The sequence below is a fragment of the Schistocerca cancellata genome, chromosome 2, assembly GCF_023864275.1.
Source record: "Schistocerca cancellata isolate TAMUIC-IGC-003103 chromosome 2, iqSchCanc2.1, whole genome shotgun sequence".
Taxonomy (NCBI): Eukaryota; Metazoa; Arthropoda; class Insecta; order Orthoptera; family Acrididae; genus Schistocerca; species Schistocerca cancellata.
This window is the reverse complement of record NC_064627.1, coordinates 742,006,630-742,027,069: the sequence shown is the minus strand read 5'-3', so window position 1 is coordinate 742,027,069 and position 20,440 is coordinate 742,006,630. Positions and strand designations below refer to the sequence as shown.

The window sequence follows — 20,440 nt, the reverse complement described above, 5'->3', positions numbered from 1 at the left end:
GTGTGTGTGTGTGTGTGTGTGTGTGTGTGTGTGTGTGTGTGTGCTTAAAAGGCTGTAATATTACGACAATTTTCTGTTCTTTTCTCCCTTAATCTATGTAGAACAGAAACGTTACCAGATAATACAGCGCATAACTTACTCAACAACTTTGTTATAAGCATGACGATACGCTCCATGCTTGTACACCGTTTCACAAATGGAATCGAGAACCAAGCGCTGAATATCACAGAGACAAGCAGTCAGAGCACCACCAGAATCAGGAAGGCGCATCAATGAAATGGCCTTTCCAACCTGTACTCCCCAATGTTGCACAGGAGCAACATCAGGGCGACTGACAAATTTTTCCAAGTGATCATACTGGCCCAGCCGCCAAAGTGCTTCTGCTTTTTCTGAGAGAATATCTTGCTCTAATTCCGGCCTGTAAGGAGAAAACAGTGAAGGTACTCAATATTTCATTAGAAATGCAAATTCTTAAAATCAGCTCGCATACTTAACAATCGTTGTAATAAACTTTTCTTTCACTCTCTAGATCCCTAACAAATCACTGCAGGCCAACTGGAGTACGTAATTGTGGCGGGTGAATGGATGAGGGAAGTGAGTCGTGAGTGGGAGAGACAGTTGGGAAAGGGTGGCTGATGGTCGAGACAGAGTTAGCAGTGCTAAATACAATTGCATCATAAAGTAACACCAATTTTAAGAATTTCTTTGTAAGTACTCTTCAGTAGAGTAGAAGACAGCACCCAACAGCAAGTTATTTAGTTCACTCTCAAACCACTATATAACACAATAGGTCTCAAATGGTAAAATCAATTCAAAAAACATAGAAAACATAGATTCAGAAAGATGCAGGTTTGCAGTAGTTATACAGAAATGAAGAGGCTTGCACACAAGATAGAGTAGCACAGTAAGCTGCGTCAAACCAGTCTTCAGACCGAAGACAACAACAACAAGAATAACATAATTACAAGGAGACAGATCCTAATGGCAAGTGCTTACCTTCAGGATGTAAAATTCTTTTTACGGCTGACAGAAATAGAAAATACTAATCTTAGCATTTGGACACCGAATGTTCCTTCTTGCAGGAGGAAAGAGAAATTGTTTGCAGCAGTTTGTAAACTAGGGCAGGTCATTCGAAGACTAGGCTGAGAGAAATCCAGATGCTGTGAAGAAGAGGGGAGACAAAGATGAAGGTGGTGTTTGAGAGAGAGAGAGAGAGAGAGAGAGAGAGAGAGAGAGAGAGAGAGCATGGGGGTGGGGGGTTAAAACAAGTAACTTGTTACACTTGCTACTAAGAATTTATCTCACAGTGTGAGTGTGATAAATGTAGTCTTAGCGCATCAAAAAATTGCTGATAAATGATTAAAAGGACATGGGCAAGACTATTAAACACTTTTTCTGATCCCTAAATTCCCATTGTCCTAAACCAACAGTATAACTACTTCGGCACTGTGGGGACCTATCAGCAGCTCACATGGCTGTTGTGCATACTGAAAATTGTAGTTGCAGATGGACATAATAATGTCACCCAAATGTGTATCACAGTTCAGAGATAGTTACTATTTCTTGAAACACTCTATGCTATTTCCGTTACATCAAACAGAAACACTTACCAAAATTAACACAGATCAGAATTATACAATATAATATCTGCAAAATAAATTGCTGTCAATTAAAGACAAAATCATAAATATGTTAACATCCACATCTGGAGATGTGATTTGCTTGCAACCTTCTGTACGTAAATAGTGCGGTCTATAAAAAATCATAATCTGTGCAACTTTGATAGAACTTTTCAATACCTTATTGCTGTAACACCTTCTGTAATTTTCATGGCAATAAATGGTTGATCAAGCCGTAAATAACATTTTAAAATTCCTTGTATATTATGGGCATCTATATGGAATTCTTGTGCCATTTTTTCGTAACATGCAGATGCTTCCTATAGTAAAACAAGTATCAACAATTAGATAATTAATCACAAAATTATAGAAGATGTCTGTGAAAACAGAGGTAATTGTGGTTTACCTGAAGACGACCCATTACTTCATGTGCACGTAATGTTTGGTATAAAGAAGGCTCTTTGCCTTGTATTGCCAATGTGCCAGCAACACCATCCAGATCATTAAGATTTACATATATTTCCTGTAAAAGAATTTATTTGGCCAAAAAAACATAAGATGATCTAAAAGAGATAAGTAGAAAGTACAGGAAAAGGAAGCACAATTTTTCCTCTGTTCCTCCAACAAACTCATTCTGTAATAAATATTTATTTGAAATACTCATCATCTATTTTCATGCCTTAGTCCATTTGACTAGTTGCATGAACCTAAATTTTTGATAATCTTTGAGAAAGTTTAAATATTTCACATTCATTTATAAGTGTAAACATTTTTTAATACTCACTTCCAAGTAGGACAAATTGGCTTGTAGATCACTTGGTTGGTTCTTTACATGTGATTCCAGATATTTCAGTGCACAAGCATATTCCCTGCAGAAGAAGTTTCCTTTCGAAATAGACAGTTTTGGAATTTCTTCCAAGAAACCTGCAGCAGTACATGAATACATTACACTCAAATTATAGTTTCTTGCGAGTAATTTTGTGACAGTCAAATCTACATTTTTGAACATAGTACTCTATAAACATGGCATGAGGCAGTCTTCCTTCTTTCTAGTATGAAGGCAATGATAACCTTAAGCGCTTGGTAGCATTACATAAGTGTACTCTTTGATTACTGTGGCAATAAACTGCAAGAAAGACAGAGATACAGTGTCCTACAAGTGGTAAGTAGGATACAAACTGTATGGAAACAGGGAAGACAAATCTATTAGGCAAGAGTTCTGTTTTCCAGTTGGATCATATATCCACCATTCTGACAAATAATTTTTACTGAAAACTGGTGTTGTAGATCTGCAGTGAAAGTTGTGTAAGGGTAGATGAGTATATTGTGTAGGTTTGGTGGACAGCGGGATACCACTGTGGGAGGGGTGGGAAGGATAGTTGGCAGGATATTTCTCATTTTAGGGCACGACAATACGTAGTCGAAACCCTGGCAGAGAATGTAATTCAGTTGCTCCAGTCCTGGGTGGTACTGAGTCCACCACTGTTTTGAACCGCAAGGATTACCTGGCATAAGGACTCCACCAGCTGTCGGATACATCCACCAACAAACCTTGCCACAGTGACCTCAGGATCCAGCAGGATCTCCACTCGCTGCTCAAATCCTTAGGCCCATCACAGAACCTCTCCCAGAAGTTCATCGCTCTGCTCACCCCTACCAGTCCCTGCACTGCTACCTTCTACATGCTTCCTAAAGTCCATAAGTCTAACTAACCAGGACGCCCTATTGTGGTCGGTTACTTTGCCCCCACTGAGAGAATCTCTGCTCTCGTAGACAAACATCTTCAATCTATTACCCGGAACCTACCCTCCTATATAAAAGATACCAACCATTTCTTCCACTGACTCTCCACAGTTCCTGCCCCTTACCACACAGTGCCCTGCCCATCATTATTGATGCCACCTCCCTTTAAAGTAACATTCCTAATGCCCATGGCCTTACCACTATTGAACACTACCTTTCCCAATGATCGACAGATCCCAAACCAATGACCTCCTTCCTAATCGCCACCACCAACAATACCCTAACCCACAATTACTTTTCCTTTTAATGCATTTCCTACAAACAAATCCGAGGTATAGCCATGGGCACCCACATGGCACCATCCTATGCCAACCTATCATCTACAGGAACACTTCCAAAAAAAAAACCAGAATCCTAAATCCCTGACCTAGTTCAGATTCAGTGAAGACATCTTTGCGATCTGTATTGAGGGTGAGGACACCCTATCCACATTCCTCTAGAACCTTAACAACTTCTCCCCCAGTTGCTTCACCTAGTCCTACTCAATCCAAAACAAGCCACCTTCCTAGAGGTTGACCTCCATCTCAAAGATGGCTACATCACTACCTCTGTCCTTATCAAACCTACTAAGCACCACCAAAAACTCCTTTGACAGCTGCCACACATTCCGTGCCAAGAAGTCCCTTTCATACAGCCTAGTCAACCGAGGTTGTCGCATCTGCTGTGACGAGCGGTCCCTCTCAAAATATACCAAGTGTCTCACTGAAATCTTCACAGACCATAAAAATCCTCCCAACCTAGTATAAAAACAAATCTTCCATGCCTTATCTTTTCAGCCTCCCACCACCTCCCAAAGTACCACTGTCCACCCACAGAGGATCATTCCCCTCTTACCTCAGTACTACCCAGGACTGGAGCAACTGAATTACATTCCCTGCCAGGGTTTCGACTACCTCTCATCGTGCCCTGAAATGAGACTGTCCTGCTCACTATCCTTCCCACCCCTCCTACAGTGGTATTCCGCCGTCCACTGAACCTACACAATTTACTCATTCATTCTAACACAACCCCTGCTCCCAACCCCATACCTCACGGGTAATACCCCTGTAATAGAACCAGATGCAAGATCTGTCCAATACATAATCACACCAGCACCTACTCCAGTCCGGTCACAAATATCACCTATCCCATCATAGGCAGGGCTACCTAAGAAACCAGTCATGTGATCTACAAGCTAAGCTGCACAACACTGTGCTGCATTCTGTGTGGGCATGACAACCAACAAGCTGTCTGTCTGCGTGAATGACCACCGACACACTGTGGCCAAGAAACAAGTGGACCACCCTGCTGCTGAACACGCCGCCAAACACAACATACTTCATTTCAATGACTGTTTCACAGCCTGTGTCATATGGATCCTTCCCATCAACACCAGCTTTTCTGAATTGTGCAGATGAGAACTTTTCCAGGAATACATCCTATGTTCCCGTAACCCTCCTGGCCTCAACCTTTGTTTGTCATCGTACTCACCTACACAGCCCCCTTTCATGTTCCCATTCCAGCACTACACAGCCGTCATTGCACCATCCTACCCAGTCTCTTTACTTCTCTCCTTTAGAGCTACTCCCCCCCCCCCTCCCCAACTCTCCCCTGCCCTCCATCTACCCTGCAGCACTTCACTGATCGCCAGCCCCACCATACTCTCTCCCCCCCTCTCCACCCCAGCCTCCTCCATATCCCTTCCCAGTCCCCACTCCCATCATGCACTGGTGCTGCTGCTCACTGTGCGGTTTCAGTTGCCTGAGACTGCAGTTGTGTGTGTGTGTGTGTGTGTGTGTGTGTGTGTGTGTGTGTGTGTGTGTGTGTGTGTGTGTGTGTGTGTGTGCGCGTGTGTGCATGCTGTTTGTTGTTGACAAAAGCCTTAATGGCCAAAAGATTTATTTGTGACAGTCTTTTTGTTGTGCCTGTCTGCAACTCAGCATCTCCGTTACTTTCCTTTTCATAATATTGTTACTTTAATTTTTTACAAGTTTCTCATAATTTTGATTAACTATATTTCATTTTTATAATGACATGGGTGTTCTAACGAACTGCTAACAATCTGAAACTTTTATTTTATTAGCAATGTATCCCCAAAATTTTATGTTCCATATAAAGTAAATGGAGATTTCAAAGCTCATGTACTAACTATGGAGAGGGTCCCTGACAATATAAGAATTCCTCTACTAAACAAAATGATTTATTAGAATTCAAATGCAGTACAGAAGGGCCTGCAGTTAGGAAGGAGATTTCACACATACATTCTGCTTTATGTATGTAACAGGTAACCCACATATAACTGGTCATTATTCAATCACAATAATTTACTAATAGGCAAATTTTGAAGTTTTAGATTCATTTTTCATTTTCAGTTTTTTAGCTACATTCTTTATTATCCATTTTAAAATACATCTGCTGGCAATACCTTTTGTCTTGAATCTCAATCACTTCAAACAGTTGAACAATGTGAACATAAGCAGTGGAAGGTAATGTGAAGCTTTTGTCTCCACTGTTGTTATGTATACTACAAACAAGCTAGTCTGTGGAAACTGATGTGCAAATAGCAAAGAACACAAACAAATGGACTTACTGGTAAGTGGAATTTTACTACTGCTAAGGAAATGGTTCATGAATTCACACAAAAAGAATTTCTTGGAAAGGTTGGTCTACCAAACAGTCACTGCCACGGACTTGAAAACTTTAACGAAATTTTAATATGTTTGGAGAAATTCTCAAACTCAACAACAAACGGCAGCAAAATTGTGACCAGCCTCTCCTTTTTCTCCTAAGTTGGTTGGGTTCTTCAAAATTCAATATATGATTTCAAAATATTCTATCCAGCTGTTTCAAATGGCTCTAAGCACTATGGGACTTAACATCTGAGGTCATCAGTCCCCCAGACTTAGAACTACTTAAACCTACCTAACCTGAGGACATCACACACATCCATGCCAAGGCAGGATTCAAACCTGCGACCGTAGCAGCAGCGCAGTTCTGGACTTAAGCGCCTAGAACTGCTCGGTCACAGCGGCCGGGTATCCAGTTGTTTATTTCAAACAGTATTAAAAGTGGCATATTTTCAGTATCGGAAAAAAAGTTCAATCAACAAATTCTTTGTTATACAGAGTATAGTGCTATGCTAAAATTATTTGATATTCACATATGGGTACAGAATATCTCTTCTCATCCATCATCAGCAATTAAAAATGTGAGGGGCGGAGTATATACGTGACAGAATTAGTCATAATGACTTTCCACAAGGAAATTTACAACTATTATCTCAGTTGAAATTGTTATGAAAGTAAACGATAAAGTAGTGAATGAGTAGCAGACCAAAGAATGGGAGACTCCTAGCACTTTCAGCATGTCAAAGAACTGTTTGAGGTGAATTTTGCAGATATAGAAACTTTTGTATAAGCAAGGAGCCGAAGTTACTCTTAGCAGACCAAAAATGTGAGTAAAAGAAAATTTCCCTTGCTCTGATCGTTTCCGAAGAGTAAAACAAATTTTGTGTGAAACTATTTTATACTGTGCATGACATTTATTCATTGTAACACAACACAAACTAAATAGGAGTCAAAACAATAAGCAGATGCTGGCTCCTTAGCACTTAAATCAGGACAATTGGTTTCATCTGTAAGGAATATAACAGGGTTAAAGTTTTGTGATGCTGCAGTGATTTTATTCCCTGAATTTAACTTCCTCTGTCTCCTTCTGAAACTCGTCCTCCCTGATCGCCACTTCTGGGAGGGATGGAGTGGAGAAGAGGTGAGTGGGCAGAGTGGGAGAGGAAATTTGTGGTGACATTTTCAAGGAAACCATGATAGCATTTTCCTCAAGCAATTTATGGAAACTGGAGAAAAACTAAATCTAGAAGGCTGGATGAGGATCTCTACCATCCTCCTCCCAAATAAGTCCAATGTCTTCTTACTGTGCCACCTGTGCAGAAACCTCTCAAAGAAAAATGGCGGCAACTGGTCACTGATGTGAGAAATGTACAAATTATCAGAGAGACAAATTGGAGAACAAAAATGTTTTAGAAATAATGTGTTGGTACACTGACCATTAGTCAAACAATTTCTCAGACAACTCAGTAGAAATAAAACAGATACAACACTGGTAATGTAAGCCTTACCATGGTAACTTTCATGGATCTCTGTAATAAATGAGCTAAAATCAGTTATCAGTATGATAAACTAAACTAGTTGCAAATAGTCAAATATTTGTGATATTCTAGTTATACAAAAGGAAAAGTAATGAAACCTAGAATTTATTCCTGTAAATTGTTTTTCTTACTTGAAACTTTCTGGTACGCATGATCATCAGAATTGGCACTATGGGCAGCTTTCCATTCACGAAGCCAATGAGCTAAAAAATCTAGCAATGAATACATAACACGGCAGGCACGTATGTGCTCTTGTTCGCGAGGTCCTTGATTGTGCATTCCCGGACGTCGACGAGGATGCAGCAAGATAGTTCTGTGTTCCACTTCATCTGACATAGTTTGTGGTAGAGTGTTCTGAACTAGTGTTCGCACTTCATATAGGATTGTTTCACGCTGCACAGTGTTACATGCAATAAGAGCATGCACTGTAAAAAAAGAAGTATGTACAATGAGAAATAATAAAACAAAATTAAGTAGGCAATTTAGCATGCACTAACAGTTCTGTGATTATTCTACATCAACAAAAATGTAGAGTCCGATGGGATGAAATTAAGGCTGATGTATAAACAAATGTTGTTACAATTAAAAACACACAACAAATCACTGAGCTCTAAACACGATTTTTCACAACTTAATATACAGAGTGTTGAATAAAAATGGGCATTATGCATGAATTTAACATTTTATCTCAAACAAACATTATCATCATTATTACAAATTGCCATCTGTAAAATATGTACAATCATCATGATGTTTTGCTCAATATTTTGAAAAACACTGTATGAGCAGACCATCATTCAGAATTGGGCAATCATCAAATATTTGATAGATATGGTCCATAGCACTTTTCAACAATTCAAAAGAAGTGTCATTGTTTATAGAGTAGATGCTTTTTCAGGCGCACAGTTCTATGTGAGCAGTTTGCATTCACTTTCTGTTTAAGATGACTTGAGAGGAAATTATCACAAATTTAGAAACTAGCAATGCAGGAATTCATGAAATGTCGCCAGTCTAGGTGCCCAATGCTATGTGAGCAGTTTGCATTCACTTTCTGTTTAGGATGACTTGAGAGGAAGTAATAATAAATTTAGAAATAGGCAACAAGGGAATTCATGAAATGTCACCAGTTCTACAAAAATGGCACATACACTCCTGGAAATGGAAAAAAGAACACAGTGACACCGGTGTGTCAGACCCACCATACTTGCTCCAGACACTGCGAGAGGGCTGTACAAGCAATGATCACACGCACGGCACAGCGGACACACCAGGAACCGCGGTGTTGGCCGTCGAATGGCGCTAGCTGCGCAGCATTTGTGCACCACCGCCGTCAGTGTCAGCCAGTTTGCCGTGGCATACGGAGCTCCATCGCAGTCTTTAACACTGGTAGCATGCCGCGACAGCGTGGACGTGAACCGTATGCGCAGTTGATGGACTTTGAGTGAGGGCGTATAGTGGGCATGCGGGAGGCCGGGTGGACGTACCGCCGAATTGCTCAACACGTGGGGCGTGAGGTCTCCACAGTACAATGATGTTGTCGCCAGTGGTCGGCGGAAGGTGGACGTGCCCGTCGACCTGGGACCGGACCGCAGCGACGCACGGATGCACGCCAAGACCATAGGATCCTACGCAGTGCCGTAGGGGATCGCACCGCCACTTCCCAGCAAATTAGGGACACTGTTGCTCCTGGGGTATCGGCGAGGACCATACGCAACCGTCTCCATGAAGCTGGGCTACGGTCCCGCACACCGTTAGGCCATCTTCCGCTCACGCCCCAACATCGTGCAGCCCGCCTCCAGTGGTGTCGCGACAGGCGTGAATGGAGGGACGAATGGAGACGTGTCGTCTTCAGCGATGAGAGTCACTTCTGCCTTGGTGCCAATGATGGTCGTATGCGTGTTTGGCGCCGTGCAGGTGAGCGCCACAATCAGGACTGCATACGACCGAGGCACACAGGGCCAACACCCGGCATCATGGTGTGGGGAGCGATCTCCTACACTGGCCGTACACCACTGGTGATCGTCGAGGGAACACTGAATAGTGCACGGTACATCCAAACCGTCATCGAACCCATCGTTCTACCATTCCTAGACCGGCAAGGGAACTTGCTGTTCCAACAGGACAATGCACGTCCGCATGTATCCCGTGCCACCCAACGTGCTCTAGAAGGTGTAAGTCAACTACCCTGGCCAGCAAGATCTCCGGATCTGTCCCCCATTGAGCATGTTTGGGACTGGATGAAGCGTCGTCTCACGCGGTCTGCACGTCCAGCACGAACGCTGGTCCAACTGAGGCGCCAGGTGGAAATGGCATGGCAAGCCGTTCCACAGGACTACATCCAGCATCTCTACGATCGTCTCCATGGGAGAATAGCAGCCTGCATTGCTGAGAAAGGTGGATATACACTGTACTAGTGCCGACATTGTGCATGCTCTGTTGCCTGTGTCTATGTGCCTGTGGTTCTGTCAGTGTGATCATGTGATGTATCTGACCCCAGGAATGTGTCAATAAAGTTTCCCCTTCCTGGGACAATGAATTCACGGTGTTCTTATTTCAATTTCCAGGAGTGTAGTTTGGAAAGTTGGTTAACACAAAAATTTGTGTGTGCTGTAATGCCACCTTACTGAAATTAAAATTCCCAATTTGACAAGGAAGCATGCTAGTTCAAGATTAAGGGATGTCTCCAGCATGTCAGCATATTACTGAAATGCCACTGAGGTTACTGACACACACTTATCTTCAGAAAAGAAAGTAGACATTGTTCGAAATGTACACATCGCAACCACACCACACTTCTTTGGGTATTGTTCACATAGATTTCTCTTAGACCAGCTAAGACTGTTTTGTTTATTAATTCAAGCACTAAAGTGAAAATGATCATCATCATTCATCCATATTAAATGTAAAAATGCTTCAGTACATGTTATTTTAGTCAGAACTTCCACACACAGATTAGTCACCATTTACATTCAGTTTAAATTAATCACTGTGCTGAACAACCTTTTTATGGTATTCTTAAACCATACCAGAAGATTCTGTGCACATTCTGAATTGAGATACATGGTGTTGTATAAAATCACCCAACAGAACACTTGGGCTCAAATGATGTAACATTTTGTACTTCTTTCCTATATATGAACACTTCTTGGAGTATATGTTGGTTTATCCTTTAACAGGCTTCCTATTCTTTCTTTCTTTCTTTCTTTTTCACTTGTTTCCTTAATGGATGTTACAACAAATAAGAGTTGTGAAACCCAATGATGAAACAATAATGGTTTTATTTTCACGGTGTTGAAACACAGTCACCATTTCTGTAATATACTCTCACAGCTACATGGAAGGAAGAAAAGGAGGAATGAATGACTGAATGCAGAAAGGAAGGAAGAAAGATGAGGGCTTAAAACTCCTTCATCAGGATTGTTACAGACAGAAATGAGATTGGCTTGTGAAAGGACAGGGAAGGAAATTGGCTAAGGCTTATACAAAGGCCTATTCAGAGGAAACATCCCAGTATTTACTTTAAGCAATTTAGGGAGGTATCATGGCAAACCTAAACATGGTTGGCATGACGAAGATTTGAGATGCCTTCCCATATGTGAGTCCAGTGTCTTAATATCTGTGCCACCTTGCTTGATCACAGCTACAATGTGCTGAGTTCATTCCAGCTATCTGTCTTCAAATATAGTTTACCACATAAAGCAGACAACGATAGTTCCAATTTTAATGCGAGAAACATTTGCTGCTGCCAGTCATAACTTGTTTAGAAAGAGTAGAACAAAATTTTACACTAAACATTTCCAACACACACAAGATCAAAAGGTAACGGAAATTCTTTCTTTACTTTCACAATATTTATACATCCGACTATCAAAAAAAATTTTATCGTGTTGGTGCACATGTTCCTGATACATATTTGCATTTTCAGCTGTTTTGAATATTTAGTTTATGGCTGACAGTCGAAAATGTTATTTGTGTTTTAAAGCACTCAGTGAATTTTTACTTTCGAGAAAGATGGATCAAAGAATTAACATTAAATTTTGCTTGAAAAATGGAATAACGTGCAACATAGCATTTGAAATTTTGTTTGTGGCTTTTGATAAATCTACTATGAGTAGGACAAGAGTTTATTAGTGGTGTAAATATTTCAAAGAAGACTGAGGAGGTACTGAAGATGAAGACCATGCTGGACACTGTAGCACATCAATTACTGGCAACATTGTGGAAGAAGTAAAGAAAATAATTCTGGAAAATTGCTGAATCATGATCAGAGAGGTTGTTGATGATCTCAGCTTATCCTTTAGCTCATGCTAGCAATTTTTTCAGATTTTTGGGCATGAAAGCGAAGTTTGTTCTGAATTGCTGAATTTAGACCAAAAATGGTGTCGCACAGTCACCGCTCATGAATTCTTGAATGAAGTCGACAATGTTCCATAACTTCTAAAGAGGGTTATAACAGGTGACAAAACATGGGTATACGTATATAATGTCGAAATCAAGGCCCAATCATCTCAATGAAAACTGCCTGAAAAGACAAGACCAGAAAAAATTTGACAAGTTCGATCACATGTGAAGGTTCTCACTATTTTCTTCGATTACAATAGAACAGTGCATCATGAATGCCCGCCTTGTGGTTGTACGGTCAGAACAGAATAATATCCAGAAGTTATGGAGTTTGCACTAAGTAAAACAAAGAAAAACAACCAGTGGCAAAGCAGCTTGTAGAAACTGTGTCATGATAACGCTCCCACTCACACCTAAATGATTGATTGTGATTTTTTGGCAAAAAACAAAACCATTATGTTATCTCAGCCTCTGTAATTGCTGGACATGTTCCCAATGACTTCTTTCTACCCCTGAGGCTGAAGAGAACCATGAAAGGATGATGTTTTGCCACCACTGATGAGATAAAAACAGAATGCTGAAGGAGCTAAAGACAATAACGAAACGTGAGTTCCAGAAGATTGGAAAAAGCACAGCCACAGTGTATATTATCTGCGGAAAATGAGTTTGAAGGGGACAAAGTTGACATGGTTGAATAAATACAGATTCTTTAAGAAAAACAAAAATTCCTGTCTCTTTTTGATCACACCTCATATATAATCAATGCAGAAAAAGTAAAATCAGTGGAAAATATTTTGTGTGTTCATCAGTTTTTACAGTTGCAATATTCTAAGAACTATTTTTAGTGCTAACTAAATTACAAAAAATAATTAATACCATTATTTAAGAACTTACGCAAAATGTAAGGGAGCAAGTAAAGTGCAGTTGTCAAGTCTCTCTTCACAATCAGTGCACAAGCATCAAAAATCTTTCTACATTTCCTCTCTGTCACAAAGCTAATCATTTTGAAGGCCCAGCAGTACAACCAAGTGTGAAGGTTTCTCCCATACTTTGACCTGTAAGACAAAGAAACAATAACCAGTAATTTCAAAATCATTGTTTTATATCCATACACAAAAGTTAAATTTTTAGGTGTGGCCTAGAGGTGAATCATCCACCTTATCTTACTGAACTAAAGTACAACAAAAGTGATTATCTATATGCCATTATTCTTTTCTTTTGACATGGTAAAATATTTTCATAGTCCTTGTCAAAATAGTCTTGAAATTTAGTAAATAATTCTTTTAATGGGTATTATTTGTGAATTAACTGCTGAGTTTCTGCCTAAAAAAGTTATCAAAATTCACATTCACAGACAACAATGATTCCGTTACATATAATTCTCAATCTATTTTTGTTCCATTAACATTACCTATGTATACAGCACTGTTGCACACAAATAACTACAATTTACCTTAGATAACTTTCATTTCCTATAGCCATTTACACATTTAATATGTGCTCCCCTCATGTAAAATGTAGTCTCACTTCTGATGGATTCTTGTGTCTTAACCAATACACAATCATTCTCACTCATATATTGTGTCTTCACTGCTACATTAACACTCACTCAAATATAAAGTTGGCACTGGCATTCAAGTTACTGATATATTCATCTCAAGTCCATAGCTTTAATTACATATATAACTTTTCCTATTCATGGCAGAATGATACAGAAACAAGTGATACGTGTTTAGAAGAGATAAACACTCTTGACTGCAAAACAGGATTTATTATTTTATAGTCTGCCAGTAACATGTTTCATCTCATTTAAGGCATCTTCAGATAGGCTGGTACAACAGGAATTAAACACATAGACTGCCATCCATACAAATGTCTTACATTTAAAATATATAAAAGACCTCAACAGGCAACTGACCTTGTCGAGATGTGATAAACTTCATGCAATGCCCTTGTAGAATATACAGCCCATCCCAAAAGACAACATTATTTGCAAGGCCAGAACAAGAACATATACAATGGCATGTCTTACATGTTTACATTTTGTGACGCATTTCTGTAGGCCTGATCCCATTTTTGGTGTCTTCTGGACTATGCTATATAGTCTACAAGAACAGGGTGTAAAGTCTCTTAACAATTGACAAGGTCAACTACCTATTGATGTCTTTTATGTATTTTAAGTGCGACTCCTCATGTACTCGATGCTGTTTTATATCAGGGCACCATTAACATATTGACAATGGCGTATGCTGCTAAGGCATTTGCATCTATGGCAGCCTTTGTGTTTAAAACCTGTTGTGATAGCCGATCTGAAGGTGCCTTAAACAAGGTGAAATGCACTACATGCAAAATATACAACAATGAAGCCTCTCTTGTAGCCAATACTGTTTATCTCCTAAAAAAAAAAAGTATTTACAGAGTATCAGTTTTATATTACATCAAGATCTGATGATAAAACAAACCATTATTTGTTACCAATTCTGATCAAAATGACCATCATCATTTAATATAAAATACTTACAAGCTGTGGGCCATCACTTGCACAACGCATATTTGCCAAAGTACCATATGTCTCTATTTCTCAAAGAAAGCAGTTATTACTAACTTTTTGTTTGAAAGACATTCTTACAAGGAAACAACATGGCAATCGCATATTTGTAATTTTTTATATGGTACATCAAGTTCAGAACTTAAATATCAATCTCAAAATGCTATTATACACAACCCTCAAATCTCCTCAAGAAAATTGTCTTTGAAGTTTTCCAAGTGTCTTTAGTACTGTGAATGAAAGTGGATTTTTCAAAAGGTAGTGTGGTAGAGTGCTCATCTGCCAAGTAGATGGCCCTGGGTCGATTCTGGCTAATGCAAACAAAGGTGCATGTTCTATGATCATTCCCTTGAAGTGTAAAATGAATTAAGATGGAAAAAAAGTCAGTAGCATCCAAGACTGGATGTTGCTGGATTGTTGGTTTGCATCTCAATACGCAAGTACTTGCCATAAATCTAACTCCCCCTTTTATCTCTTTGCACAGAATTACGGCATCTTCTAAACTCCTTGGAGAACGATCAGCAATAAGTAAATGTTTTGCAAAAATTAAACTGTGTACATTACAACCTTCCTTTCCCAATAGATGTTCTTTGCAACTCACTGACTGCTCTACCAGTCTCTCTCTCTCTCTCTCTCTCTCGCGCACACACGCACACGCACACACACACACACACACACACACACACACACACACAACACACACACACCAATAATCTGATCTAGACCCTTGCAATTTCTTCCTAGTCTTGAAAATGAAACTGAAGTTGAAAGTGTGCTGTTAGTGTGCTGTTTTGACTCTACAGAAGAGATTCAAGTAGAATTGCTAATAATTTTGAATATGATTCAGCCAGCACACTTTCAGCATCACTTCCAACAATAGATAAATTGCTGTAAGCTTTTGGGTGACTGGAAATCAAGGTGTTAAGTAAGTTTTCTGATTTATACAGGGAAAATCTCAGAAATTTTGGGTAGTACTTCAGGCTTCATGCAAACAGACTTACATGGAGAAACCAACTTATTAGTGTACATGAATTTTCCGTCCCTTTGCTACCGTCCAAGTTCAGAATTATCCACTGGTCCAAACCAATATTATACTGTTTGCAGTATCACAGATGAACACAAGTAACAAAACACTTGTTTTACCATGTGCTGTATAAGAATGAAACATGTACTATAGTACACCAAAGTTAGCACCAAAGCAAAAGGGCAAAGAGACATAAAGTCAAACATACAGAATCTATCTAAAAATATTTCAGCAACAATACCAAAACTGAATCGATCACTGCAGAAAATGAAAGTCAGGGAAATAATGAAGATGAGTTAAGAGTGTCATAGCTTTCTGTGTCCTTGTAGGCACATTTCTGTGCAGGAATGACATGTATCTGTTACTTTCAAACCTGAACAGACTACTGCAGACAACTTGGTCATTTCATGAATGGGTAAGTCAGCGATCTGTCTCCTTCCTGTGCTAAATTAACTAAAGGGTGTGCATACAGCAGCCAATAAGGTGAGTTACGAGAAAATGGCAGACAAAGTGGATGTAGCAGGAAATTCACAGTAATAACAATGTTTGATTAGTGGTAAATGTATGTGTAATGGAAGTGATTGCCATAAGAATGTATTCAAGAACAGCAAAGTGAAGGGTAAGCAACATGTCAACTGTGCTGGAAAAACAGTATCGAGTCGTAAAACAGGAGAATCACGTGGATAAGTAGCAAACTGAATATGAACATAGGACTGTATCCAGACTTTGAACACATTTCATGAGTGGTTACAGCTGTCTTTTGTAATACTAAAATAGCTTAAGGCAATATTAAGGTGTATGATTTGATCATTTCAGATGCAAAAGAATGCATTTTCAAAGGTTACAGGAAGAATATTTCAAACATGCAATTAAAACAATGAAACTGTTCACCAACAAAGACCATCAAGGTCAAAGTGAGCAATCATAAATAAAGAGTCTAATAAATATCATATCATTAAGAGTGATGATGCAGAGGCAGAACTGTGTAAGAAAACATTGCTAGTCTGTACAGTGTATGGATATAGCAAGTCCATCTATTGTGTAATTACCTCTTCAGGAAGAATCTCCGAAAGAGGGAAGAGGGTTGAATGACAAATTGAATACTAACTAGTAGGAAAATTACATCTGATCAGGAACCCATTCAGTATTTCCCAACTAAAGCTACATATTACCAGGACAATAATGTAAGTTATCTGGATGCTCACCTCAATGTAAAAATAATGTACGACCTCTTTGTTGCAAAAGACCCTAAAGTGGGTCTGTGCAGTATTTGTGAGTAGTCAGAGGTTCAAGGGTTAAAACAAAAAATTCAAATTTATGTGAATCTGCCAAGAGAGCAACAGTTTGACAACTTATGGCTCATTAACATCGTGGTAAGAAATTTTATTCTAAATGCAATAACTGCAGGAAAAATGTAAAGAATGAGATTAAGTACTACGAATATGGTTCAGTTTTATTCAGACCATTCCTTTGCTCCATACATCAGTGGAAGGAATTTTTTATGATAGGCAATTGTGGTTGAAAATTTAATATTCATAAGCTTAAAGATAATAAGGCATTTTCTATTCATATTATGAAAACACTGGCAGTAACTCTCCAAATGAGGTATGTTCATTCCTGCTTCATTACATTCACAGTAACATCCTCTCAACACTGAACACTTTGAAATAAACCATTCAACATTTTAATTATTGTTGCACTGAGGGTAAGAGTTTGATGATGATGATGATGATGATGATGATGATGTAGTCCCATACACCTTGATAGAGCGTAGGAGAACGATGAGGGAGACCTGCACCGCCGTACTAGGCAAGGTCCTAATGGAGGTGGTTTGCCATTGCCTTCTTCCGACCATATGAAGACCATGATGAAGACGACACAACAACACCAGTCATCTCGAGGCAGGTGAAAATCCCTGACCCCACCGGGAATCGTACCCAGGACCCCGTGCTCAGGAAGCAAGAACACTACCGCGAGACCACAAGCTGCGGATGGTAAGAGTTTATAAATTGTAATAAGTCAACACTTATAATAATGAAATTATAAATTAAAGTTTACTCAACATAAAAACAGAAAATTCCAATTTATGTGCTCGAAAAATAATGGTAGTACTGCTGTCATATGCAAAACAGTGAATGGATTTCAAGCTTTAAAGCAGACGTTTCTCCACCTGGACAAGAAAAGAAAATATTAATAGAGAATGATCTGCAGATTTTATAAAACAAAAAGGGTTGTTCGGAATTTTTATCTTGAATCACTTTGTTTCCTATCCGCAAGCCTAGTCTTTCCTGTTCTCAAATAAAACAACCCTTAGTTCTCCTAGATTCAAGTTCATTAATTAATCCGACACCCTGTTCTGCCGACTTTTAACTGATGACAAAAAGATAAGACTTCTGTTTTTATTTTGAAAAAAGCAAAACATTCTAAAACCTCACTGTCATCAGGAACAATGATTACAGGCCCTGATCGTCAAACATAAGCCATTTGTATTCAAAGACAACAATTGGATTGTTTTCGTTTATTTAATATTATTGGCATTCGGTGTACATATTATCCAGCCGTAACTCATTTAATTTAGCAGAACATCTGGTAATTACAACAAATTCTTGTTAATACATGCAGAGCATGGATTCATTAAAATCAGGGATAAGTGTCCACTGTGAGCTATGACCTTTGCAAAGGGATTTACTTACTCGTTTTATAGGATGTTTTGAAACATTGTAACACAGGGAAAGTTGGTAAAGATCCAACTGTTGCAGCTCAAAAACCTTCTACAATATGTTCGTAAGATGAATGTTTCTGCAACTCCATACTGCAAGTGTGTCAGATGCGATAGCACACTTACCAAATCAGATAGGGCCAGGATCTTGTTCAGCCCAAACTGCATGATGAACTGGGGAGCTAGCATGATGGCTACTGCCTAATCTCTAAACAGTGACATGATCTAAGGTACGAGACATGATTGTTCTGACTGATTATCAGAGCAAAAGATGATGCTATACAGATTTGATTGACCAATAAGTTTTGACCTGCCAGTAAATATTTTAATCACATATGGATAAGGCTTTTGTGTAGGGGTCATAAGGAAGTGTTCCTCCTGAGTAAATTACTCCCTAGGAACTGAGACCTTATGATGTCTCTCAACGTTGTGTTGAGGCATTCAGCTATATCATTTTGCTGTGATCTGTATGTCATTGTTACTTTGTGCCAAATTCCTTCAGATTCACAGAACTGCAACAATTTTCGCTAATAGAATGCTAGGCCACAGTCTGTGCAAATTCTCTTCAATTCTGATTTGTTTTTCTGTTTGAATCTTCCATTTCTTGAATTCTTCAAACGAGTCATGCTTATTTTTTAAGAAATGCACAAATATGTATCAGGCTGCATCATCCATGACACTCTTTTAAATATTTATTCCCTCCAAAACTTGGAACACCAATAGGTCCCATGATATCACCAGGAACTTATTTTAAAGTGGATGTTTGTTCCTTCGATTCTTGTGATACAGTTTACAGAAACAGTCTTCATGTCGATTTATCCCCCAAACAGCCATGACACAGATTTATTTCACCTTTTTCACAGGACTGCTTCCTTCTATGTATTGTCTATTGTGCACTTACTGACAGGCATCATTTGACAATGCAATAAATCTAGTAATTCTGTGTTATATTCGTTATTCCTCAATTTGTTTATTGATCTGTCAACTGAACATGGTTTCGTACCCTTACTGTGTTGTTTATTATATACTTACTAATGTGCATCATTCAACAATCTCGTAAGTCTAGTGATTTTGTGTTACATTAATTATTTCTCAATATATTTATTGACCTGTCACCTGCACAGGAGTTCATATTCATCTAATATAAACAACCTTTCTGCTAAGTTTTAATGAACAGTCTCCCAGATTCACAGTAGATCTTGCAATCTTCTTTAATGAAAATAACCTCTCTCTCATTTTCAGTGAGCTGCTTAATAGACAAGATTGTAGGGTCGATCTCAGGCACAAATAGTGTAATGTTAGCTACAAATTCTGTAGCTAAAACTTCAGTGTTAAATTTCTTCAACCTTACTGCACCTTTCCCCACGGCTTCTGTATTTTCTGCCACCATTTATGATCTCAACTAAAATATTTTTATTAACAGCTGAGAAAAAAATTTCCATTTGGAGCCAAGTGATGAGCTGCCCCAAATTCTGGTATCCAGTTATCGCACCGTTCAATGTTAACTGTGCCACAGGCAGCACTCATACTAACAGCATCTAGTTTCTTTTGTTCCTTTCTAAATTTCTCATTTCCAGTTTCTGGTTATGTGACTCATTTTGTAAAAGTTGTAACAAACAAAACTACCTCCTCATGTTGTTTCGCTCTTTGTTTGTTCCTCTCCTTCATCACTTTCCATAAGTGGATTTTATCAGTACTTTTGATTACCAGTATAAGCTTTCAATCCCTGCAGAATGTTTATCTTGATTAGATTCATAATGTCCAGTATCTTCAGCAAGCAGATTCTTTTTAATTATTACTGGCAAACTGCACAAAGCTGTAACTACTGCATCCCATTCGTTTGGAAGCCCACACGGAATAGTCATTACTGAAGTTCCATCATCAATTTCATCACCACCGTTCATTGTATGTTTTGTTTATCAGTCCTAAATAATTTTCCGTAGATTCGCAATTCTTCATTTTTAGAGAATATTACTTCCATTTTAGTACACAGTGCAAAATTTGCTATCCCTGGGGGTATATAATTTTTTGATGGGGTGTATAGTTTCTAAAGTTTTTCTCATACTATTTTTGGATTTGACAAATTTCATATATGGATTTGCTGGTCATCGCATATGGAAAGTACAACTTATGCTGATGCCTTACCTTGACATGTTATATATACCTTTTCAACAGCAGCTGATGCACCTTCATCAGGTTCTATCTCCCCAAGCTCAGTTACAGTGCACAAATCAGATCTATC

At 38.9% G+C, this 20,440-nt stretch overlaps 1 protein-coding gene across 1 annotated transcript in view; it reads right to left on the bottom strand.

Moving 5' to 3' along the window:
• Positions 1-20,440, bottom strand: part of LOC126162547 (serine/threonine-protein kinase ATR) — a 368,495-nt gene that overhangs the window by 119,435 nt on the left and 228,620 nt on the right. Inside the window, exons 24-29 of the mRNA XM_049919128.1 lie at positions 12,802-12,962; positions 7,698-7,991; positions 2,404-2,543; positions 2,026-2,142; positions 1,800-1,939; positions 140-418 (exon numbers count right to left, since the gene is read on the bottom strand). Of these exons, the coding sequence (XP_049775085.1) occupies positions 140-418; positions 1,800-1,939; positions 2,026-2,142; positions 2,404-2,543; positions 7,698-7,991; positions 12,802-12,962 (1,131 nt within the window). The remainder of the gene's footprint in view (positions 1-139; positions 419-1,799; positions 1,940-2,025; positions 2,143-2,403; positions 2,544-7,697; positions 7,992-12,801; positions 12,963-20,440) is intronic.